The sequence below is a fragment of the Caloenas nicobarica genome, chromosome 4, assembly GCF_036013445.1.
Source record: "Caloenas nicobarica isolate bCalNic1 chromosome 4, bCalNic1.hap1, whole genome shotgun sequence".
Classification (NCBI taxonomy): Eukaryota; Metazoa; Chordata; class Aves; order Columbiformes; family Columbidae; genus Caloenas; species Caloenas nicobarica.
In genome coordinates this window covers 51430246-51455982 of record NC_088248.1, presented here as the reverse complement: position 1 = coordinate 51455982, position 25737 = coordinate 51430246, and the positions used below count along the sequence as shown (strand labels likewise).

Sequence of the window (25737 nt, the reverse complement as noted above, 5' to 3'; positions counted from 1 at the left end):
GTTTTCTCATCTTGTATCTGAAAAATTGTGATTATTAACTGGGCTTGTAGTGGTCTTGTTGCATCATTAAGTGAGCACCTATATCTTTCCAATTGCTTCAGCATTCACAGTTTCTAATTATTTTCCTTTTGAAACATTCCTCTATTTAAGCATCAGAAGAGCAGGATTATTCACAGGCATTATCTAGAGAGAAGGTGAAAATTACATGTCTGTAAATCACTTCTGTAGGGAAACAGCTTGTAGAATTCTTATTTATTGACCTCTGCTCTTGAGTTGATATTTCCCTTTGGTAGCTTTGTCTTCTGCAAATTGTCTCCTGCAAATTTGGAAGTGCTGAATAGAATGTTTGGCAAACAACATTTATGCTCGGCAGGCTTTTGGCTGATGGTGGCCTATTCAGCAACCATTTGGAGGTTCTACCTTGCAAATGCTAGCTTCAAGTGTCAAAAAAACAGTGAGAACTAGGAGGGTTCTGCCAATCTTGAGTTGAGACCCAGGAGTAAGAAACTTTGAAGATAATCACATCAGAGAAGTTGCACTTGGTAAGTAAAGTTCCTGTCAAACTTTGCATGAAGTCAGAGGGAGCTGCATGTTCATTTGCAGATGATCAGACCTTTGAGACGTAAAATTAGTTGTGAAAGGCTAGACCTGGAAGTTACATCTAGAATTAGAAAGCTCTGTGTAGGAAAGGTTAATATTGATGCTACTTAGTGAGCTATACTGTACAATAAGAAGTTGCAGGAATTTAAACAAAAACCTCGAACTCTGGTAATTTTTAGCTTTAGATGGAAATAAAAGATAGAAATATTCTTCCGGTTTAACTTTCATATTTTGTTACAGGGAAATTATAACTGCACTACAAATCCAATATGCTGACTCTAGTAACAAAAGGAAATACTTTTAAAGTAGCATTCTTGTACAGTGTGTTTTAGTAGTTTAGAGATCATTAAACAGTTAAAATATAGTGAAGACTTGCTCCAAACATCAGTCATTAAGATGTTAAATCTCTGAAAGCATGTACAATATATTTGTCTACCTGGTGTCTGTGTGTGTGTTTGTGTGTGAGGGGGGTGTACATGTGCATTTAATAGCCACTTACCAATTTCTGAGCTACCTTTTCTTCCTTTTTCTGTCAGTTTGAGAGCTGCAACTAGATACATCCAAACCAAGAAGGGGTACAAGTTTTTCAAATGAGTCATTGGAGAAATTTGGTTGTGGTGAATTCTATTGAAAGTTTAAGCTTTTAAAACAAGTTCAGCGATCTTTCTAAAAATGTCCTATCATTTAATGAGGAAAAGACTTCAAGCAGAAATTCTTGGGTTAGATTATTTGGTTTGTATGGGGTTGCAGATCTGACAAAATTATTTTCCTGTTCTATAACTGTTGTATTTTCATTTATTCTGTTTTCATCTTTTGCTATGCTTCTCTTTTCACAGAGGCCTTGCGTAATTTTTTTTCCCAATCAAATAACCAGTAAACTGGACAAGCCCTGGTGGGGCAGGGTTGGTGGATGTTCTTGCATTCTACCAGCATCCAATGGCTGTGGCCATCATAATTAGATTTTTTTTTTTTTGGTAATAGAAAGGCATTTAAAAACAATCAAATTGCTCTCAAAGGCATGAGATAACTACAGGTTGTATTCAAGTGCATACATATTTTCTAAAACAAGGTGTTTATTAGCACATGTTTTCATTAAGTTTAGTGTGTGTCTGAATCTGGCTGCCTCTACCTGTCTGTCAAGTTCTGGTGTCATCTGAACTGTTTTTAGTTTGTGTCAATTTTCAAAAAATACTTACTGGCAAAATCTTTAGAAACCTGGTCTAAAAAGCCATAAGGCATCACAGTTTCAATAACTTATGGGAGTACAATTTTGCAGTATCGTTAATTTGCAAGCGTAATCAGATGGAACAAATGACATTCAGCAGATCAGGCTCCTTAGTTTCTTTAATCTGGGTAGTAAAATGCATCAGGCATACTGCGAATTTTTGATGGTTCTGGCTTACCTGTTTCAGATATATCTGATATTGGTGAGAAGTAGATAAATATTCTTAGTGTTAATTTCTGTTTGTAACAGTGCTTCTAGAAGTATATTCTTCTGAAAGAGCCATTATGATTTTTTCATGTGATAGTTGTTTATGGAGTATAATGCTTGGAAGTTTTTTGATAACTAGTTAAATTATAATTTGAATTTACAATACTTTAAAAACTTTATTTCTAAAAGATAGTGTAGCTATGGCCATACTTTCCTGGGAGGATGCTGGGGTGGGGGATCTTCAGGGTTAAAAAAAAAAATTATAGGAAGAATTTTTGAACTGGAAAGACTATTTCCTGAACTAGAGAGATTAATTTTCTTCTTAATGGAAATGAGTATCAAGGCAAGACCAAAGAAGGCCTACTAAGTGCAAAAGCTTTATTAGTTGAAACCAAATCAGTTCATCTTGATGTAAAAACTGGTTTGAACATCTTGCCTAATACTAGAAAACTCCATACTTTCGTATGCTTAATAGTTTCAGTGCATGTTTACATGTAGCAAAGCCTATGAGGCTGTAAGGTTCCTTACATGTGTTTCTCCTATAACAGGAGAGAGACTTTCAAAGATACGAAGAATAGGTAAGCAAAAGATTGCTGTTAGTGTTTGTTGGGAATTGGGCTCCGATTCCAGTCTGCTCCCTTGGTGTCAAAAAGTAGTCAAAGTTTTATTGCTTGCTTCTGTGCTATGATTTTAAAATAAAAGATTTTGCAGGCATCTTAATAAAGCATAGCTAAACTTGGATGCTGTTGAAGCTAAGAGAAGGTAGCGTAGGCATGCTGGAGTTTTTCATATTTTCTTGCAAGTTTCTTTGGCATTGCTTTGTGTCTGGATTTTTATACCTCACCTTTCTCTTCCTTTCCTTTTAAAATTCTCTGCATAAAACTTAGAGCTTTGATAGCTCTTTGAGCTGCTGTTACACACACCTTTCTCAGTTGTCCATGTGGTCTTCAGTATATGAAACTAGGACAAAATTTTGCCTGGAGTGTTGGCCTACTGTTTTCATGAGACAGCGAAGGCAATTTAACAGCTTGCTGTCGTCAGAAGGGCTGGTCCTCTGCTCTTTCTTGTGCTAATGTACAGAAAATTGGTATTTTTTTTAGCTTGGGTTAATTACCTACAGGTTTGGTGAGCTGGATTGGCACACTGAAGAGTCACCAGTGCTGACAAAATAGAGACATAGGAGCATGTGGCTGAGAGAATGGGAGGGAAAGTCTGCCGCTTGATTGGCATCAGTGTCTAGAATTGGTTGTTTCCTGCTTGGAGACCTTCATTCTTTAAGAACTCTCCAGTCCAAATGATATAGCCAGCCACTTATTTTTTCCCATAGTGGTTGCTGAATGTCTCTCCTCCCTGCTCCTAAAAGAAAGAAAACAAAGAAACAAATGAAGAAACAAACAAAACCTTTCCTACCTCTTGCTGTCTGTATCATAAAATATTTGGGGCTTAAAAAGAAAAAGGTTTTGTTTTCTAGAGGTAGGTGCTCTAGTTTTTGAGTCACATCTGTATTTATAAAAGTAATGAACAACTCTTAGAAGTTCTGATCTGAATAAGTGACTAAAAATGAGGATGCCTTTTTGAAGACTTAAATACTTCTTCAGGATAGTCTCAGTTCTTGCCTTTTGTTAGACTGAGGTAGCACTAGCACTACTGTGTATTTTGGTATAGTACTTTTGGCCTTAACTGAAATCTGGTCATAGAACACCATGTAAAGTGAGATGGATTTTTGCTATTGAAAGGAGACCATTTCTTTTGTAATTTTTAAATCCACTAACTTCCTCCCTTCCCTTTGTAATATGCCTATTAGTGGACACAGTTTAACTGGTCTGCAACAGTTTCACTTCTTGTACTGGTGTTTTTAATTCCCTCTGTAGGAAGTCTCCGGTCTTGCAGTTCATCAGACTGCTTTAGTAAAGTGATGCCTCCAAGGAAAAAGAGGAGACCTGCAGCAGGAGATGATTTATCTGCTAAGAAAAGTAGACATGATGGGTATGTCATCTTACCATGAGCTAAGATTGATGGAATATCTAAAGTTGAATAGCTGATATGATCATGTTTTTAAATACTGATGGAAGTGTTATTCAAATTTGCTTGGTTTCTCAGTGTGGAACCATAGCCTGTGATTGAACTGTGGGATATTGATAAGCACATTTAGGTTCAGTTTTTGTCTCACCTTTTTTCTAGTCATACAAGAAGCTTGTAGGGAACTTCTTCTTGTTCTAGTTGGCCAGCTGTCAAAATAGACATATTTGTTTGTTCCAAAACAACTTCTAAGAAATACAGTGATCTCTTCCTGTATACATGTGTAAGATCTGTATTGGGCATTCTCAATCTACAGCCTGTCAGAAAAGTAAATGTAGTTGTAGCCCACTCAGCTCTTGAAGTCCTGCTAGTCTCTTCCTGTCATGTTGTGATTTGATGCTGATCACGTACGGGAAAGGTGAAGATTGCCCAGGCACAGTGGTAGCCAGTGGTGGAGCGGTGATTGAGGCGGTGCTGCTCAGCTTCCCTCTGGGCAACAGAACTGCAAGTGGGTTATAACTGCGTGCATGAGCAGTGTATTATTTTGGCCTGAGTGTTGCATAGCTGAGACTTCTGCAAGTGTTGAATTTTCAGTATGTATATGTTCAGTCAGTCTCAGTCATTCAGAAACCATCAAATGTGCTCCTTGTGTGCAAGATGGTCACTATTTACATGCACTGAATTCAGAACTTGTGGGAGTACAGGACTGTACACTCCTGCATGATAGGTGCAAGACTGTCCTCACATTGAAAAGTTGTGTATAGAGCCAGAAAATTTGGTTGCTACTGCGTCAGTCAGTAGAATTTGAGCTCTATTACATTCATGTATAATCGGTGACTCAGAAAACACATGCTTCCTTAAGAAGTATCTTCAGGAAGGTAAAATGATGCATTTCTCTCCTAACTGTCAGCCTGAAATCAAGCTGGGCGCTTTCCTTTTTATTCTCTAGCATGAGTAAGAAAAATGCTGGTAGCCAAATTAAGCCTCCAGTTATGCCTCTCTAACTCCATTGTGTTTAATAGGGTTGCACAATTGTAGCTGCACTGGAATTTATTAAATGATCTGTTGATGCAGAAGAAGAAAGTGATTTAAACTCTCCCTTTCATTGCTTTGCATACGTAACACTAGCAAGAACAAAAAAGCGGTACATGTTCTTAATATTTTTTGTTGCTGTTCAGGGATAATGAAATATAACAGCTCAGTAGTTTATAGAGAACATTACAGTTTATTCAAAGATATGCGTACAGGATGGAAGCAAAATGAGGACAGAATCTAGAATCGAAACAGGGAGGTTCAGGAAATTCAACTCTATCTCCCTTTGCAAGACACTGATAGTAAAACAAAACAACCCAAAACCCCTAGAAAGTTAGGTTGTCTGCAAGTAAGGCATACTGATTTGTGTAATTCAAAGAAGAAAATTATGAGAAACTGATTTCTTATTCTATCAGTAGTATATATATAATAATTTTTAAGAGTTTCTTGAAAACATTGTTTGAAGGATTTTTTTTTTAAATTTCTGGCTTTCAGTTTATAACGAATTGCTTTAGTCTTCATTCTACTGCTGTGTAAGACTTTATTAAAAGGAAGACCTCAGCCCGCTTTTAGAAGTGGAGGTGAAACCAGCTCTGCCAGTCATGGGCCACAGGGAAATATCCTTCTCTGATGTGGTTCCAATTTGTATCTGTCTTCCTTCTTTCTCTGCTTCCCAGTGTGTAAGTTTCTTTTGTTTTAGTCCTCAAGAAAACAGTGTTTATTTCAGCATGACTGGCAATATGAAGTCATTTGCTGAACATTCAGCTCAGTCTTGGAGCTCCATTTTCTTTCAAGGAAGGATTTCTTCTGATTTGGTTTATGCCCCTGTAACCTTCTGTGAACAAGTTGGACAAAGAGCAGGCTGTGTCCTGCTTCCATGCTTGTTTGTCAGGCAGAGCTCATGCCCGTCACGTTTGGGCTTTGGAGATCAGACATCTCAGTTCATCAAGCAGAAATCAGTCTGAAATCAGGAACCTCTACAGCAGTGTGCTCTTGCAGACCTAGTTATTTGCAACACCATTTCATTTTACACTGGATGCAGAGAATGCTGTATACAATTAAAACAGTATGGATAGTGCAATCAATGCCAATTTATGGAATAAGGGGCTTCTAGGCCCTGTTTTTTACCATTGCTTCCATTTTAGAGGCAGACTTCCGAGAAGCTGCATACGAGTAACTCAGGATAAGCTTCCAAGGGACGTTGTCCTCTGTGGATTCTGTATTAAGGAAAAAAAGAGTAGTCAGTGTCTGTTCTTGAGTGTCTACTTTAAGTGAAAAAATATGGTGTGTGCTCTCCAGAAGAGGCTGAATTTCCTAACAGAGGTGATTTGCCACTTCAAATACTTATGGGATGATGTAAGTTTTGTATGTTTGTCAGTTACAGTGGCGAACTTACAGGAGCAACATTAACAAATAAATTCACTAATTGCAAGTTTCCTATTTGCTTGCAGTGCAAAAATTCTAGGTAGTAGTCTGAAGATGACCAAAGGAGTGTCATCATTAATGATGTTATCACAGCTGAGGCTAAATGTTGATGATTCCTCTTGGTTTGTCCACATGAAGGAATTATTTTTTTTAATCCTTATGTGGATAGTTTTGTTGGGTGATATTTTCAGTCTTTGCTATTTGTGGTGTGTTCCTATAATCTCTTCAACTATGGTAGTAATATTGTTAAGATATGTATTCTTTCCAGAAAGTTTAGTTCAGCAGGACTCTGTGCTGAAAGAGAAGATGATTTGTAAAGGCCCTTAAACTCATACGTTTTAACATACCTGATACCGGGAGGCTTGTAATAGTCTTCACCCTCAGTTCCAGGCCGTGAGGGATACAACCTCATCTTGGAAGGATTAGTGGAATAATGAAACTGGCTATTGAGGAAAAACATTTATAGAAACAAATCTAGTTGTTAGTGAAGTTATCTGCAAATGCTGATCTCATGCATGGACTGATTATGAAAAAAAAAAAATTCCAAACATGTTCTTTAACATTCCTCCACCCTTATACAAAAAGAGCTTGAATTCTGTTAATGTTCATGACATCACCTTGAACCACGAATACTATGTTTTGGTGGGAGAGAATCTTCATACCAGATGATATATCATGTAAAGAACTTGGTGTATTCATTTCTGGATCACAGTAAGATTTATCTTGTCTTGAAGAACAGCTGTTGGAAGTATACAGTTTAGCACACACTCACTGAAACATAATGACTCGAAGACTTAGTTCGTATTTTCCTCTCGATATCACAGTCTTGACTTCATTGTACTTAGAACTCTCACAATGTAGGGTATTCTCAAATTTGAGTTAACAATGCATTTTCTTTACATTGCTCATCCATTGCTGTGTTAAGAGTCCTAGGAAAGGTAAAGCAAGTTTCATGTAAAGATATTTGCTAGGTAAGAGTATAGTCCTCACTGTGTAATTATCTAATGCTGTGTATCTGTTACACAATCTCCAGCCAAATATTGGCTTTTTCCTTAGGGAAAAATGAGCTGTATAATGTAATGTCTTCTTTCTGATAGTCTCATTTAAAAAAAAAAAAAAAAGTGTTCCTTATTCCAGACTCATGCTGAAGGCAGAAATCTTACACTAGTGGATATTTTGGCCTTAGAAAGAAGAAAACTAGGAGTTTTCTCAAGCAATTAGATCTAGAATCTCATTTATCCTGGATGTGTGTATGGACCACATAAGGGCATATTAACATGAAAAATAGGTTTTCTTCATTCAGTAATAAGCTCTATATAGTGGAAAAATTTAAGTTTTGGAAATGTAGTCAACACACTATTAATAACGTGGGAAAGTAAAATGGGAGTGCTCTAACCTTGGAAGTTTTCAAAACCTTCATTGTTAAGAGGTTTGTTCTGTTGTTTATTAACTGGTTTGGCCGTGTCCCATGCAGACAGCCTGTGTTACCGTCATAGATGCCTAGACCTTGTTCCTTGAAGTAGAGATTTTTAAGTATGCACAGGTATAATTTTCCCTGTTTCTATACGTTTTCAGTGAACTTCACTTAACAGTTCTGATGAAACTTAAACTGGACTTGTGACTATCAGCATGTATGCTGTTATACATACTGCTCCTTAAGTAAGCCAGGCAAAGTTCAAAACATTAATTTAAAAGTTTAGAGATGATTGTAAGTCTTTAAATAGGGAGAAGTAAGACATATTCATTCATAAAACCTACCAGTCAAGTAAATTTGTCCCGAGGTTTGCTTTAGACAGTCTTTGTCATGCCTTGCAAGTTGTAAAATATCTCTCTCCTGCCCCCCCACTTGTTTCTACTACAGTATTGATGAAGCTATTGCTTACATCATAATTGTGAATGAATGGGTAAGGCCTTATAAAAATACTTTCATTGTGCTTCACCAATGAAAATTCTCAGCCAAAATTTTAAATTAATAGATTAGAATTAATAGAAGTAGTAGGGGACATCTTCAAATAAAAGTTTGCATCTTTCAAAATATAAGTAATCTGAAAGCAATTAGTTACTCAGTTGGAAGCTCAAACAAAATTAGGTAGAGGTTTTGGATAAGTTCTGGTTGCATAGAAACGAAGCTGCTGTTGGTAAATTTCTTAATGTTTTCATTCAGTAAACACTGACCATGTGAAATGAGCAGGCTGTAGATCTTTGAGAGGGATTAACTTTTGGCTTATGTACATTTTTTTTTTCTTTTCTCCCCTTGAGAGAGCTATTATGAGCTTCCACAATCAAGAGAATGTTTTGCATGACCTAAAGACTGTGCTTTCACTGGTCTCAGTTTGAAAATTCTGGAGCCATGCAGCCCAGAGTTGCTGCTGTGGTAGGTGGAGCTCTAGCACATTCCAGCAGAGCTGAAGCATGCTCAGACAGGAGTAGATACCCGGTTTTGAAGAGAATTACCGTGACCTTGTTCTTTTTGCTGGAAGTCACCATGTACTCTTTGGATTACTTGTCTAGTCACCCCATAATAGCGGGGTGGAATTTTCATGCTTTTGCTTTCTCAGCAAATCAGTTACAAACAGAGTAGAATAATCTGGAAAAGATATGGATGATTGCGTATTTAAAGAAACATGAAAGGCCTAGACACTCAATTTTTAAAATTAGTTTATTTATATCTAAAATTATTTTGTTTACATCTACCTTGCAATTATAAACTACATTATCTCATCTTTATTGCAGGGATATAACAATCCCTTAGCTCATAAGAGTATTTCAAAGATAATTTTAAAAATGGATGATATTATTAGTTTTTAGGTCATGATGGAGATACAAGTATTTCTGAGAAAAAAAACTTCATTGAAGTATGGTTAAGTAGTTAATATCACTTTTACAAAATCTAGGTAGATAGATCTCATGTTGCTTTTTCCCTGCTCTGTCCCACATTCTTTCCTCTCTCTAGTTAGTAAAATGCTTGTTAGAAAGAGATGCTCCTTAAGGGAATATTGATTATAATATGAAGAAACATTTTTGAAGTCTGCTGTCACTGTCCTGACATTGACAGTGCCATGCTAAACTAATAAAAACTTTTATTTTTCAAGTGAAGATTTTTTTTCTGAGTCATTGTACCTGCATGTATGTCTCATCTGAGAGACAAATATATACTCTTTGCCCATAGGTTTTTTTTTTTTTCCCTTGCTGTTCCTGATGAGCAGCATGTCAAGGTTCAGAAATGAAAGGGTAATTTGAAACACAAAGGCTTGGAGTTTGCTGTTGTCCAGTAGTAACTGATATAGCAGAAATTCTGGGAGAAAGTTCTGCACATGCCTTTCTAGCTCTGATGATGGTGAAAAACATCCTTTAGCAATCCTGTTCCAGTGTCAGCCTTCTCTGACAGTGGTACAAATTCTGGTACCAAAAGTACCAGGTGTACTCACTGGCCCTTCTTTTTTTTTTTTTTTTCTCTCCCTCTTTTCTCCTCTAGATTCTGAGCAGTATGTTCTTTCAATTCTGGTATGTTGCAGGTTCCTCTTATGGACCGTCAATGCACAAGCAAATTACCAAACTGTAACATGGTCAATGTAACAGTTGTCCATCTATTTCAGGCTACTGGTACTGATCATCTTGAGGAAGCTGTGAGCTGTTGAGGACTTGCTCTTTAAAACTCAGACCTGTTCACTAGATGTTCAGTGCTCCCAAAGTATTCAGATATCTACCCTGTGCACTCTGACGGTTTGTATTTGTCTGGGTAGCAAGAGATACTGTCCTTAGTGCAAAGACAAGATGCATCATCTTGCAGTATGTACAGAGAAATTCCAAAGATATGAGAAATAATCTGATGCCCAGTGTCTCTGACAGTTTTTGTTTTTCTCCTGTGCACATACAGTTCTTGAGACAATAAAATCTGTATTAATGGTAGCTCAGAGGACACAATCTTTGGAATCACCTTTACCCTGTGCTGCCTTGTTGGGCTTGCTGTGATAATTGAACCAAGTTGTCCTAGGCCGTAATCTCAGACACTTGTCTACTTACTTGCATGGATCTCCCTGCTCATCTTGATTCACCAAGCACTTCAGGGATTAGGAGTCTCTTGCTAATAGAACTAACTGGTTTTGCTAGACTGGGGGGAGAAACTCATTTGGTGTTTGGAGTAAGCAGAGAGACAACAGACTTCAGCTACGTACATGAGAGATCACTAATACCAGATCTGCGTTGGTGTTACTTGTTTCTGTTGTATTCCTTTTCAAGTGATCCTTGTCTTGCAGAATACGTGATCTGCTATAAGTTCCTTTAGGTTGAGAAAAAGGCATCTCGAGATTCATCCAGCCATTTTTGTTGAATGGTTTTATACTTCTGGCCGTGTGTAGTCTGTTTTCATTACAAATGTGATATGATATCACTTGCACTTTCACTAAGTCTGGCTAATTAGCTTGTAGCAGGGACTGGGATAGCTCAAGAGTATATCCTTTCTGATTTTATTTTCTGAATTTGCGAAGTAATTTATCTTAGCATCACAGGTTGGAAGATCTGTAATCAGTTCTGGTTTCTCAAAAATCGAACTCTAGTGGTCAGATATTGAGCTTTTTGAACAAGGGTAAGTTTGAGGCCAGAGAGTTTTGCTTGGAGTTACTTGGCCATATGCTGGGCACATGGACTTGCTAATGATTTTGTTTCCTGCGGTTTCTAAACAGTTACCTTAGCCTTAAGCACAGCAAATGACTTTCAGTCCTGCATCAGTTCTGTGAAAACTTGGTATGAGTAGATGAGGTGAATGTATAAAAAGGACTGTTTTTTTTCTGTTCTTGTTCCCCTTTCCTCTGACACATACTCTTATCATTGGTGTCTTAGTTCAGGCTACGGAATTTAGCTCTGCAACTTGTAGATGCAGAAATCCTTTTTCTGATATACCTGGATGACTTAGAGCTCTGTCAAGAAACTTGTTTCTTGAGGGTTCCTTCCTAAATCCATTGTTCACATACTGACAGCTGATGTGCTGATGAGTTACCTGCACAAGCAGGGTAGGGCACTTGGTAATCATCCCTTCGTAAGAAAAAACATTGAGTCATGTGATGAATGTCTGTCTTTGGGAACCACATTAGCTTTGCATGCCCTAGGTCCCAGCAATGCTCTTACAGACGAATAGAAAGAGATGTTGACTAGCTTCTGCTACAGTCAGTTTTCAACTTGTTATTCCAGTTGGTGTTTGTCACATTTGTTTGCTACAAAAAAGAGGATAGTGAATAATTAGAATTTTGCCAAAGTGGCAGAATGCCTTCTTTCTTTGTATCAAGAAATTGTTTTGATTCCTCTGAATTCAGAATAGCCTAAAAAATATCGGATAGGTCTTTCATAATCACAGTTAATTCTACAAGTATAAGAATGTTAAGTTATCAGACTTCGTTTTTTTTTTTTTTTTAATAAAATTGATCCAACTGGCTTATACCTTCTGTCTTAGTTGTTTACTTACTGGGCAGTGCTGTCAGCCTGTTCCTTTGCAACTGCAGTAAAGCTTATACAAAGTAGGTAATTCAAATAGAAAAAAGCGTTTTCAAAATGAAAACACCAACCCTACACATTATAGGTATATGACTATCCATGTTTCTGAGATGTGTGGCTGGCATTCTTGTGCAGTATTTCAGTTTGTTGCAGATCAGTGTGTTTCATTACAGTGTTAATATTCCTTTCCATCTTGACATTTCTTAAGACCCTCATTTGTATTTGTCTTCCAATTAGCAATTTATCTTTTGGCTCTCACTGGTATTACTTTTCTAATGGTTTGTTACTTTAAAGCAAGGGTGTCAAACTCATTTTCACTGGGGCCCACATCAGCCTCACGATTGCCTTCAAAGGGCCGGATGTAATTATAGGACTGTATAAATGTAGGAGTAGTTACATTTATACAGTCTTAAATTTATATCTGGCCCTTTGAAGGCAACCGCGAGGTTGATGTGGCCCTGATGAAAATGAGTTTGACACCCCTGCTTTAAAGGGACTATGACAATAAACATGAAGTAGTTCTCTGAAATACTGTCAGAATGATCTGTGTGCTGTTAACTTCTGTAGCTCCTCATAACTGATAGCTGGGCTAGGTGGAGGACAGTGGGATCAGTGCACTCCAAGCTCCGAAGTCCAGGCATCTTTTACTACATGTCTTTCTAGAAAGACAAAATGGTGATGAAATCAACTCGAAATTAATTTCGTCAAGTTGTTTCAGCATTCTCCTTGAATCAAGTAGCCACTGTGTTGTCCTCCCCCAGCAGGCTTTGACCCTGCAATCGGAAGGACTGTGTGTTTGGAATGCTGACGGAGCCATTCTTGGCTGCCTCCTTTAGTCACAGCCATGTGTTGCTCAGCTCTGCTCAGCCTGTGAGCCCAAGCTGCTGCAGTGGTGCCAATGGCTCAGAGAATGCAAATGCAGCAGTGAGCAGCTACTTGGACTGCCGAGTGTCTTTCCTCTAACAGGCACAAATGGGATAGTCTCTGTTTCAGAAAAGTCTAGGCAGGGTGGAGTAACTCGTGAACTTCTGCTGTGCCTTCCGTGCTTTACATGTTTCAGATACCAAATTCAGGAGAGCGGTACTAAAGTGTTGTTTCCTGACTGTAGTTAAAATTCTTTACACTTCTTGTCAAAGGAGAGCATTACCTTGCTGGTCATCTCTGGGGGGAAGAGGTGTTATCGACTGAGCTTTTCAGATTACTGTTTACCCCATGATGAATGAGGCTCCTTGAGTTATTGTGAGTGAGGACCTGTAGCCTGTTCTCTGTGCTTCTTTTGTGTTACCAGCTTACTGGCTATAGAATAATTCAAGTGTGGGTCACGTTTATTTTGGTGTTTATGCATTTTATAGGATTTTTTTAAGGAGGCAAAAAGAGTATGTGCAGATCTCCTTAGGTAATAATTCAAAGTGTATGAAGTATTTGTGTGCCTGCAGGTAGGACTTGTGTTGACTGTGACGTGGAATTGCTCTGGGTTTAGACCCACGACCAAGTTGCAGCCCATTGGTTGATTGTGGTAATTAATGGTGTGCACAAGTCTTAACTGAACTTACACAAAGCAGCTTGGGGTTGAATTTGAACTAGTCTATATTTGTTTTAAGGAAGGTTCATGTACATGGATAACAACTACACATCAGTTGAAGTATGACAGACTGAGCACACACAATATTTAGGTTCAGTGATTCTTACGCTGTTAAGCAGTGTCCCAAATGGCTGGATATGTGGGCAAAATGATGGGTTAACTGGTTCATGAAAGGAAAAATGTTGCTGCTTACAGTGGCTGTTGACTAAAAGATTGCTTTTAAAAAAACGATGAATTAATTACTTGTTTCTCTTTCTTTTTTTAAGTATGTATAGAAAATATGATTCGACTAGAATAAAAGCAGAGGAAGAAGTCTTTTCAAGTAAGAGATGCTTAGAGTGGTTCTATGAATATGCAGGTAAGGATGAAATGCAAATTTCCTCCTAATAACAGTTTAACCTACACTGGAATACTGAGCTTTTCCAAGACTGAATATAGGGGCTTTTTCGTAAAAGTCTTAAGCTTTGCTTATGTTCTGTGTAGCATGAAGTTGAAGAGTTCAAGGGGCAATTTTGTCTTTGTCTCTATTTTATAAAAAGAATACAGAAGGTGTGTAACTTATTTTGGAACACGTATACTTTACTATTCAAATCTATTTATAGTCAAAGCTGTCCTTCTGTCCTGAATGTTGTAACCTCTTTGGCTTTAGAAGTTCTGTCATCTGCCATGTTAGTCCTGAATAGTACAGAAGAGAACTGTGTCTTTAATTAAACAAAAGAAATAGAGAGAGAAGGTGGGGGGGTAGTAATATTAGTTTTGTTCCTGATGAATCTGGTGCTTATGGTCTCAAAAGATGTGAATAAATTCAAGTATCCCATACTAGTCTTGTCTTTTATATAGTTTTCCATCACAAGGTATAGGGAAGATAGACTGTATCATTTATTCTTGCCCTTGCGTATGAAAATTTTCTTCAGGCATTACTTCTAGGATAGTTAATTATGATCTGCAGTCACAAGAAATGATTCATTAATAGTGAAGTTGGTCATTATGTTCACTTTTTTACATGTGTTTTTCTGAATGGGAGAACTTGAAGTGTGGAGAAAAATGATCTAATGACTGTAAAGACCAAAAGGAAATGAAATAGGTGATTGACAGAGAAAATAAGGTCACCTTGCAGTTTTCTGATGCCTTGGATAACGTTGCTCACAGCTTGTTCTGTCTTGTCTACTTACACATAATGAAGAGTGACTTAATTTGATGTAATAAAATATATTTTTTTCTTCTAATGAAATTATATCAACTAAATTAAATACTTTGAGATCTTGCTTGTCTGTGGCAGTCTATGAGAGGAGATTCAGACGAATTCAAGCCAAATCTAACCTGTTAGATTCTCTGTCTTTCTGACCAGCTTGATTTATTTTTTTACTCTAGCAACAGCAATAACTCATTTTTGTCAAGACTTTAAGCGAAAGAGAGAATGAAAGGAAGGCTGTATCTCAAAGAACTTTCAGGTTTCTATTGGATGCATACACCAAGATAAAACAAAAGCAGAGTCTATAACTGTTTACAGTATTAACATCCTAAAAAATGAATTTTCAAAGAATAATCTCGTTTTTGTTCTTGCTTCATAAGCCTTCTCCTTTATATATGCAGACAGTTGACACTGTTGTGTGTTTTTTTGTTGTTGGGTTTTTTGTTTGTGTTTTGTTTTGTTTTCCCTAGGGTGTCTTTACGTTACAGAGTGAGTCTTTTTAAAGACTGTTGTGTACACTCAGCTGTGAGAGGATGTCATGAGAGATGGGAAAAGATATAATTAAACCTTGTTATTTCTAGAATAGTAGGTCAACTAATAATCATAGATTGGTCTTCCCTTTATAAAACCGCTTTCTTGTATGTAATCTTTATATTGGATGAAAGTGGGCATTTCAACCTCTAAGGTTTTTTCCCAAATGAGCCCTTTCAAACATGAGTAAAATAATGCTAATAAAATAGTCCAAATACCTAAAATATACTTAAAAATATAATTGCACACTACAGTTCGTAATGCCTATATAGTTTTTTCAATAGAGTATTTTAAAACTTACAAATATCGTGATTTAACAGCATGTTTCAATAATAGTGCATTCTAATAGCATCCGTTTGGAATCTTATTTTCCTTTTAAGTTGGCAAAGAAATAGCTGTAATTCATGTCTTCCTTCTGTCTGCAGTTACTAAAATTCAGATAATGTGTGGCTATAGTATAACAATATGAATAAACAGAAGCACAAGATTTTTACTTTAGGCTATTTTTTTGTAGATAACGTTATATAAAGATAGTATACGGGACAATAAGGAATGAGATTCTGGGAATGGTAATGTCTTGCATCCTGTATAGCTATGTGTCACATTTTTATGTGAAATGTTCTTGTGATAACAGTAGAGATTCAAGCCAAGAAATTAGTTTCATTAAGCATCGTCCACTGATTTAACCATGGTAGTATTACTTGGATGTTCTGCTACTCTTAAATGCATTCCTAAAGATCTTATTCATTTACTCTACCGAGATTATCTCAGTAAATGGGTAGAATAAAGGATATTGTCAGGAATGCAAAGTTGTTTTACAGTTTTTCTGTTTCCAAATGTGAGATAGAGATTTAAGCATATCCAGGTCTGATAGTAAGTGTGGAAATATTTATTGCATGTCAAAACAAACAAAAAACCCCTGTATGGAATTTCAGGTTGTACTGCATGATTGCATTTCTCTTGTGCTGTAAAGGTCAGACTGATTTAATTTTCAGAGATAAGTAAAATGCATTTTGTTTGCAGGGACCGATGACATTGTAGGGCCAGAAGGTATGGAGAAATTTTGTGAAGACATTGGAGTTGAACCAGAAAATGTAAGTTAAAGGTCCATTCAAAAATCTCTAATCCATTATGATGTATGTGAGCCAGTCTTATATCTCGTAGTGTTCCATCAACAATTAAAAAATTATTGGATTTTTTTTTTAAATTAAAGAAATATAAACCAGGGAGGTTTATATACACGTTTGGAAACAACTTGCCTTTATTTTAAACCTCAAACTGTTAACTTGAAAAACCTCAATGTGTTTTTGCTGCCATCCATTCTCTTTCAGTATCCCACCTGCCCAAAAAAAGAGATTAAAAAAAAAATAAAAAAGGAGCTTATGGTTGTCTTTTCTGAAAGAATGTGACAACACTGGAGGTTTAATATGTAGCAGCTACAAAGTAATGTTTTCTTTGGGATTTCTAGGAGAGAAAGGGATTTCAATTATTGTGAGCAATATTAGCACTCCCATTATGCCATTTCAAAACACAAGTAAGGAATATATATAATTTACATACATATTTTGTATGTATATAAGTAAACAAAATTTTAAAAGGAATAATTCTGCCTTTTAGAGGCTTTTTCCTAGCGCCTAATTTCATGCTCTTTAAATGTATGTGCAAGTCCCATCTTTTGCAAAGATTTGTAAAGCATCATCTCTGACGAAGTAAAATAAGATTTGCGGTTTTGAAAGATTTACTAGAAATATAAGATGTAATTTGCTAATTTTAGAGTTTAGTAGTATAATAAACCCTGGAGATCGATGCAGACATTAGCGTATGTAAATAGGTATTCTGATTTTGCATTAAAAACTGTTTAGAGCTGTACTAACATTAGCTTCTTAACGGCTGCTTCTTCTAGTCTGCAGGGTCAGTTGTCCTGCGGGTTTTTCCATGTATATCTTGAAAGTGTTTTCTCAAGTTCCTGAATAAGATAGTCATCTTATGGTATCACTTCATCTAAATTCTGAATTGCTTCAGTCTTCTGTGTGAGATGTGAAAAGGATTCTGTTGCCTTTTGGGCAAAACTGAAGTATTTATGTATCAGCCTCTGTTTTGATGTGTGTTGATGCGAAGTAAAGCTACATGAACATTTACTTGAATGTTCAGAGCTGCAAAATGAGGTAGGCTGATGGTACCCTGGGGGAGCTGGATTCAGGTGGGATCATTATTAGCATTAGAGTAATTGGATTTCACAAAGCTTATGGATTGCAACTGATTTTCATCTAGATGAGAGTTTAACGAATGTCAAACATAACTTGTTGTCAGATTAGTACTTAAATTTTGTAGTTGTTTTGGGAAAACGTTTCCATAGCTTTTGCACCAACTCATCTTCCTCATTGCAGTGCTGGCTAGATGAGTGTGTGTGCTCCCTTGAGGTACTGTGGCTGCTGGTAACTTGAGTGGATATTTACTTTGTATTTCTCCACTGTTATCTTCTCTTTGTTTGGTACAGATTTGTCACTTTCAGATTTTTTAACTTACAAAATAGCGTAGCAAAGATCTGAACATCCCATTTATATGTGTAAAGTATTCATAGCCTACTAAACAGTAGTTATTTAAAAAATGCGTGGATATTTTTGTTCTTTTCAGTCTTTTTTTTTTTCCTCTTTAAAACAGGTAGTTATGCTTGTACTAGCATGGAAGTTGGATGCACAAAATATGGGCTACTTTACATTACAAGAATGGTTAAAAGGAATGACGTCACTACAGTAAGTGCTTCGAAAAAACCTCTTAAGTTTCTTATCGTAGACCCATTTTTTTAGAAAAAAATGCACTTTGATGTTTTGACTCTTAACACCTAAAGCAGAGAGCTCTACTGTGGAGGAGAAGTCATACATTTCTGGTCCTGTTTATGGTGGTACAGTCACTTAGAGACAACTTGAAACCTGACAGGTGCATATTTAAATGCAGTTGGATTAAAACGTCTGCAGTCTCAAGAAAACAAAAAATGTCATAAGATTGGACATTGTTTCTATCCAATCTGAGATATTGGTATGTTGTTAGAGCACATTTAGTTCAAAATGCTACATTATACAAATTCTTTCTGTGACTCTGCGTTGTCGTATTCTAACACTTGAGAGCTTATCTTCATGGCATAGTTAACATAAATGTAGTTGAATAATCACATGTGTCATAGAGAGTTGTATTGTTAATAGAAAGAACCATGTTTTGACTTATCTTGCAGAATAGAATCACTAAAATTGTGTAGGATGTTCTATAGTTTCAGCAAAACTAGAGAAATATTGTTTCACTGCTGTGGTTTGCTGGTTGTTTGCCATGTGTAGACAAGCTCTTAGTTTCATCTGTTGGAGAGTGCACTTTCTACAAAGCCAAACTATTTTTAATAAGAGTACCAGTGTAAGACTTTGCTATTTTATTTAAAGCCGTTTCACATTGTGGGTTTAATTGAGGCGCCTTATGCAGACATACTCGTAAATGTGCCTTTGTGTGGAGTGATGTATTTTGAACAGAGTGATGGGGTTATGTGTTAGATTCTTTTCTAAAACATCAGACATCTGTATGAGAATGCAGACTCTAAATTCACTTTGTGCTTTTCTTGTAGATGTGATACTACAGAAAAATTGAGAAATTCCCTGGATTACTTGAGATCTTTGTTAAATGAGCCTACCAATTTTAAACTTATTTATAGATACGCATTTGACTTTGCACGGGTAAGTACTGTTGAAGACTACCATCTGAAATTAAAACTTCGCTTTCATAAGTAATAATTGAAAGAGGCTGCATGCTTCTAAGTATGTTTCTCTTGAGATACCACTCAAGATTGCTTCTAACAAATGGAACTATTCTTGTTCTAAAAAAGTATATACAGAACGCCAGAACTGAAAAAGAAAAGTGTATAAGATGCTTGATGTCCAGTAGTTTAGTGTTTCGATGTGTTTTGTTACCTCTTTGCTTCAAGGAAATAATTTAGACCCTATTCTGTTTTGTATTGGAGCTTTGCACTTCTACTGGGTTTATAGCTACCCTGGTTTTCCTTCTTACAGTTTGAGTTTTGTGAGAATAAACATCTTTAAAACAGGAAAGCACTTCAGGCACTTCTGCAGGTGGTAAAAATAACTGACATGATGAAAGCTGAATATGATATAAATACTGATTCAGATGACTGTTGGAAGGTCATTAATAATGTCCTCAGCATTTATTAAACAACATCCTGATATTAGTCTTCCTACTATAAAAGACATTGATAAAATTGTACTTGCTATCGGAACCCATTATATGCATAAGACTATTCCTACTTAAAGGGAGCAAGAAAAGAACTTTGGTGTTCTGAATTAACATTTTGACATAGAATTCGGACTTCCATCTTGCTAACGTGATGGAATGTACAGAAGATTTGACATAAAGATGATCACAGGCAAAACTGAAGCTCAGATCTCAGTGCCAGAGAACCAAAAGCACCAAGACAATTTGCAGAAAAAAAAGAAAAAACAAGTAACATGAGAAAAATAGTAAGAATAAATTGAACTGATAGCAATTCTGGTAGTTAAGTCTGTTATAAGGAACTCAGATTTGTGTTACGTCGATGCTTTCTGCATGTCAGTGTGCAGAGATTCGCAGTAGTTCACTTTAACCAAGGAAACCTACAGCTGAATATGACAGAATGCATGGTATTAGTATGAGAGGAAAAAAAAGCCAAATCGACATCTTAATTCCTCCTTTGCTCTGTGAAGATTTATTCTGCCAGCTTTGCTCAATGTAAAATGCAAAGGCTAGAAATAACTAACTTTGCCAACAAAGTTCAAGATAGTGATGAAGAATTTGGAATGGATTAAAAGTGTTTTACCAGTAGCAAATCTGTGCCAGCCGATGGCCTGTCAAAAGTTAAAAAGAGGATAGTGGGTGAAGTATTTTCAAGAGGTACCAAAGCGATGTGACGAACAGTGGTCTTGAAAAAGAATTAAAATAATTTTAGCACAGATATTGTGACATCATTTATGACAAAACCCCCAAGATTGTAGAACTGCATATCAACAGGGGAATTGTCAAAACAATATTAGATTAATAAAATTATTGGACTTCTAATACCGTGGAGCGAGGGGAAGTCTATAGGAGAATGGCATTCAGTAAGAATAGAAATGAATGCTGATGAAGGCCAGTATATTTATCTAGGTGCAGCAGATCAATCTGTACATAATTTTTATCAGAATAATTGAAGCGATTGATAGAAAAAAGCTGTTGGGAGCAGTTTTCATTTTTAATTCAGAAGATTGTATAATTTTCATCCTAAGGGTAGTAATTTCAGGGAAGTGCTCCTTGGCAAAAAACACTTGTCTAAACTTCTGAAGTTTTAAGAGATTTTTTGAAAGCATCTGTTGTGATTTGATATTTAGAGTTAATTTGTCAATAAAAATAAGTATCATCAAGGTTTTATATGATATGCACAATGTAAGTCGGCATGGGTTTGAGGAAATAATTTAAAATGCCATATGTTGGTATTAAGCACAAATACATTCCTCACTCCCTGTTTGCCATTGTCACTGCCAAGTCTGAGAACATACAGATGCATGTATTTCATGGCTTTAAATAGGTCTTTTATCTGAAATATTGGAAAAAAAATCTCAGGCTATCTGTCATCAATGTAAAGAAAATACTGGAATTTATCAGAGTTTGTCAATATTTTCCTTCCATTGTATCCAAGAAAGAATATATTAAGCGTCTGGAATGTATGTTAAGAGTGAAGTTGGAGCATCTGCCATGGCAGATATGCCATTAGGGAAGTTGGAGGTGGTTATAAAGGGCTTATCTGAACAATTTGTTCTGAACAGTAGTTGGAGAGGGAGAATGTAGCAACTTAGCAATGTAAGGAATGTAAAAACAACATGGCCAGAGTAAAGGCAACAGAGCCTGATTTCAGTAACACTCGAGTGTGTGGGAAGAATTGAGAAGATAAACAGCACGGAAAATAAAATGTATTTTCACAGTGGTATGATTTCTGCTTAAAAGTGTTTGTGCCAGAGGTGTGAATGGGCTTTGGAAAAAGGATTAGTTGTTAAAACTATTTGATGTTGGAAATAAGTGAGACAGTTGTATTATATTAATAGAATAATGCCTTTGCAGGTTTGTTTTTCAGCTTTATTACTCACTGAAAAACTTTGTTCATCCTGCCTTTACTTTTTTCTTCTAGATCAGATTGAGGTGCCTCTTGTGTTTAGTGACCAAAATGTAGAACAGCTGGTGATGTTTTCAGAGTTGCTGGTCTCCTCACTTTCCTTCCAAAACAAATCTGCATTTAATTCTGTCTACACAATTTTAGAAGTGAGGTGTATTTTGTATGAAATGGGTTTCAAGAAGAGAGGATAACCTTGTGGCTAAAGCATTCAGTTGTTGTCTGGGAGCTGGGATCTTGCTCTGCCACATTCTTCCTAGATAATAGAAGACAATTCAGTTATGTTTTGAGCTTTTTTTTTTGTTTTTAATAACGACGTGCATTCCGTAATACATACAACTGCACTTGCACAAGTGAGGCATAGGGCTTAATGCGCTTTGTCTTGGGTAGCTGTCTTGTGCTGTTCCGGTAGGTACTCCCTGTATCCTGGATACCCCTGTATCCTTGGTTTTTCTTCATTTAGACTTTGTGGTCGGCAGTCATGAGTACATATAGAGAGATCAGGTCTACAGTAGCCAATACGGAACTTTATTTTTTGTGACTTAATTAATTTCTGAGTTTGTAGCTTTATGCTATAACCAAGGCATAAAAAGGTGCTATTTTATGTGCCATCTCTCACCAAAATTTGTTTAATTTCAAGACAAAAATGTAGATGGATAAACTACTTAAAATAACAGAGTGGAATCTTACACATATGCGTTACTTTTGAGATGTGCAGAAGTTGTGCTGTCAAATATATTAACTTTTCCACCGATTAGATGTAATGAATCTGCTACGTACAGATGCTGCTGCTTAGCAGGAACAAAAAATCCACCCCAGAGCATCAATATACTGCTGCTACATTGAACTAAAACTGGGACAGTTCTGAGAGGGGTCTCCATGTGCTACTGTATTATGTTCCCTCTGCTCATTTGATAATTCGTTTCATCTGAATTTCATGTAATCAGTACAATATCAGAACTAAGAACTTCCTTGGCTCACTCTTGAAGAGTCAGTGTTACTTGGTAGCTATTTAGCTGACAGTCACGTACTTGTAATAATACCACAGTAAATACGTGCAGCGATACTGTTCAAAGAGAAGTACGGCTGTGCAGAGGCATACGTGCAAACATGGGTGTGGGTCTAATGGCCATTGCTTCCTTAGGAAGGCCTGGAGTCCCGAACAGGAGCATATGCCTCGTCTGCAATAGCGGTGACAATTTTTTTGAGGAAGTCTGTAGGAAGCAGCATCTCTGTATAGTGAGCCGTTAGCTGTAAGGAAGGAAATTTTACTAGAAAGTTGTGTGTTAGTAAAAACCACTCTTAGCTACTGCTATTTGTTATTTATTTGTTAATTTATTGTATGTATGGATGAGCTGTAAGTACAGGCAATGGGGGAAGTGAAAAATCCTGAAATCATGCTCTTTTTTTTCCTTGTTGACCTTTTCTTTTTTATGCAGGAAAAGGACCAGCGCAGCCTAGATATCAATACTGCCAAGTGTATGTTGGGCCTTCTTTTAGGAAAAACATGGTCCCTTTTTCCAGTATTTCACCAGTTTCTAGAGGTATGAAGTTTGAAAGAGTTACATTTTTTTAAACTGTATTCTGTGGTACTTTAACTGGAGGTAGAATGAACAGCTAAGAATTTTTTATTCTGATTTAGAACATACTGACCACCAAAGCAGCACCTGTAACTAGTTATCTTTCCTTTCTTCCTTTTCCCCAAATCCCTATGCTGTTAAGGTTTAGTTAATGCAGGACAAAGTACAGAATATCTTTGATTTGCTTTTGGACTTCCATTTTATTGCTGTACGTTTGTTCAGTAAAATATGTCTTAATCAGGAACTTGAGTTTTTCAGCATTATTTCGACTACTTAGTGGTTTCTTTAATCCTGTTTAGTTTTAGATGGCACACAGATTAAAATAGTAATTCATCACAAAGTTTAAATCTTCTGTAAGAAAATCTGAATGTGAGGGAGTCGAAAATGTATTTTATTAACTTCTGTTTCTTGCCTTAAGCAGCAATCAAAATACAAAGTTATCAATAAGGACCAATGGTGTAATGTTCTGGAATTCAGCAGAACAATTAACCTTGACCTCAGTAATTATGATGAAGATGGAGCCTGTAAGTACTACCATACGTTGGTGTTCTATAATAATTTATTTCTTTGAGCTTAATCATTCAGTGTCCTTTTACAAAATTTTGTAAAATACAGTTATTTGATCTCTCTACAGGGCCAGTGTTGTTGGATGAGTTTGTGGAATGGTATAAAGGAAAACAGATGACATAGGAGTTTAACTATGCACAGCCAATCAAGAGTCACTGTTACCACAGTTATGTCAACCATTAGCCATAAACTGCTATTTGTATCAAAGTGCATGCTGCTTTTCTTGCACTGCATCCCTTTTGCAGGGGACTTTTGATGTTTGCTATTTAACAAGCTAGCTATGCTTGCTGTGTAGCATTGTTCTCTTTGAAGGCTGCTTTGCATTTTGTATTTACACTACGAATTGGTGAACTTGCCAGCGTCTTCACTGTGATTATGTGTATATTGCTGTCTAAATTTTGTATATGTGTATAAAAAAAGAAGCTTCACCTAGGGATTATTTCTGCAGAACTGTATTGTAAAAATAATTTTGTGGCATATTTCTAGTCATCACTTACATGTTTGTTTGAAACTCTAGTTATTTTGTTTTCCTTTTGGTCTCAAATGTAGCATTTCACAAAATGAAATCAACAGACTGCTTGGACATAGTTATGTGAAGAACTATTGTCAATTTTAATGTTACTGTTTGAGATGCCAATTTATGAGGGGAGAAGACATGCTGTAACTTTTTTCACAGGAATTCGCCAAATCTGACCTATTGTTTAATAGGAGCAAAACATTCATGTCTTAAGAAAAAAAAAGTACACATATAAATATTAAAACACTGTATTACTTGTACATGCCACAGATGATTTCCATTTGAAGAAAAAAGTACTGACTTTTTAATGTTAAAACTGCAGTAGTAATTACAGGTAAAAATGAACAAATTAAAGTCCCTTTAAAAAATGGGTTTTAGACTTCTGTAAATTGCCTTTGGCATACTCCTTTTCATTTTGGTGAACTAAGGGTGTTTGGTCTATGCTGCGATCTAGTGAAATTGAAACTTGTAGCTAAATTTAGTGGTTTGGGGAATAGTCTGCTCACTCCTAGCACACAGACAATATAGATTGGGGGGGGGGGGGGGGGGTGTGTGTTTGTAATGTTAGTCTTTCCCAAGGTCTCTAACGGTGTGTTTCTAAGTAATTAAAAATATTATGTTGAATAGTCAAAATATAACTTTTTCGTTCATGCTGGGGATTGGAATTTCCTCGCAGAATGTCCATTGCAGGCAATGGGCACGTTAAACACCAGCATTAAATGACGGTACTTTTTAGTAGGGACCACTGCCTGTTTCACTCATTTCTTTATCTGTATAGGACAGTTCTAGCGGTTATTTTGGGGAAGATGAGTGAATGGAATGATGTTTAAGTTCTGTAATTTTGTCACGTTGTCTTTGCCTTACCCTTCTTTATTAAGTAATGTTAGTGTTGTTTTTTTATAAATTAGGTCCTTGAAGTATCCGGTGCTATTAAACTTTGATCCCTAAGGGTTTGTTAAAATGTTCCATATTGATTCATGGAGCATTTAACAAAAAAGGGCCAGTGGTTGTTTTGGAATGAAGAATAACATCACTTTTCTGTAGAAATATTTTACGAGGTATTGGCAGTTTTGATATTTTTCTAGAATGCAATCCAGGGGAAGCGGAGGGAGGAAGCGTTTTAGGTTGAATGTGAAATTTTCAGCTGTATTGAAGGTCCTATATTCTGCCATCACTGAAGTCAGGAACAACTGTTATTAACTTGACTGCTTTCACAATTAAGCCTAGTTTAGCAAAAGCACAGTGGTTTGCTGCCCTGGACTGGGAAACTGGAATTGTGTTGCTACAAGTGCTCAATTTGTGTTCAAATTTGGTTTGTTGTTGGTGGTTTATGTTTGTCAAACTCAGCTGCCAAAGACAAAAATTATGTGTGTTTGTGTATATTTGTATATACATAAATATACAATATGTATGCATATACAAAACCTAGGAAGAAAATACTACCTTTTTCCCCATGAAACAGTCATGTTTGGATTTCCATGACACTAAACAGTGCTCTTTAAAGTTAACAGTGGTAAAGCATACATAGTCATTGCTTTTTCATGTACTAATACGCATAACCTTAATTCCATGTTTGATGCCAGTTTGCACAAGAAATTAAT

At 36.4% G+C, this 25737-nt stretch overlaps 1 protein-coding gene across 6 annotated transcripts in view; it reads left to right on the top strand.

Moving 5' to 3' along the window:
* DCUN1D4 (defective in cullin neddylation 1 domain containing 4) overlaps positions 1–24645 on the top strand; it is a 38747-nt gene extending 14102 nt beyond the window's left edge. For 3 of the 6 annotated variants that reach the window (XM_065633769.1, XM_065633774.1, XM_065633775.1), the window contains exons 4-12: positions 2581–2610; positions 3904–4018; positions 13844–13935; positions 16324–16394; positions 17962–18053; positions 18908–19016; positions 22912–23016; positions 23471–23576; positions 23687–24645. In XM_065633769.1, coding sequence (XP_065489841.1) covers positions 2581–2610; positions 3904–4018; positions 13844–13935; positions 16324–16394; positions 17962–18053; positions 18908–19016; positions 22912–23016; positions 23471–23576; positions 23687–23742 — 776 coding nt within the window. In that variant the 3' untranslated portion in view covers positions 23743–24645. The remainder of the gene's footprint in view (positions 1–2580; positions 2611–3903; positions 4019–13843; positions 13936–16323; positions 16395–17961; positions 18054–18907; positions 19017–22911; positions 23017–23470; positions 23577–23686) is intronic. The other 3 variants (XM_065633771.1, XM_065633773.1, XM_065633772.1) reach the window with 3 other exon arrangements.
* The last annotated feature ends 1092 nt before the right edge of the window (positions 24646–25737 follow it).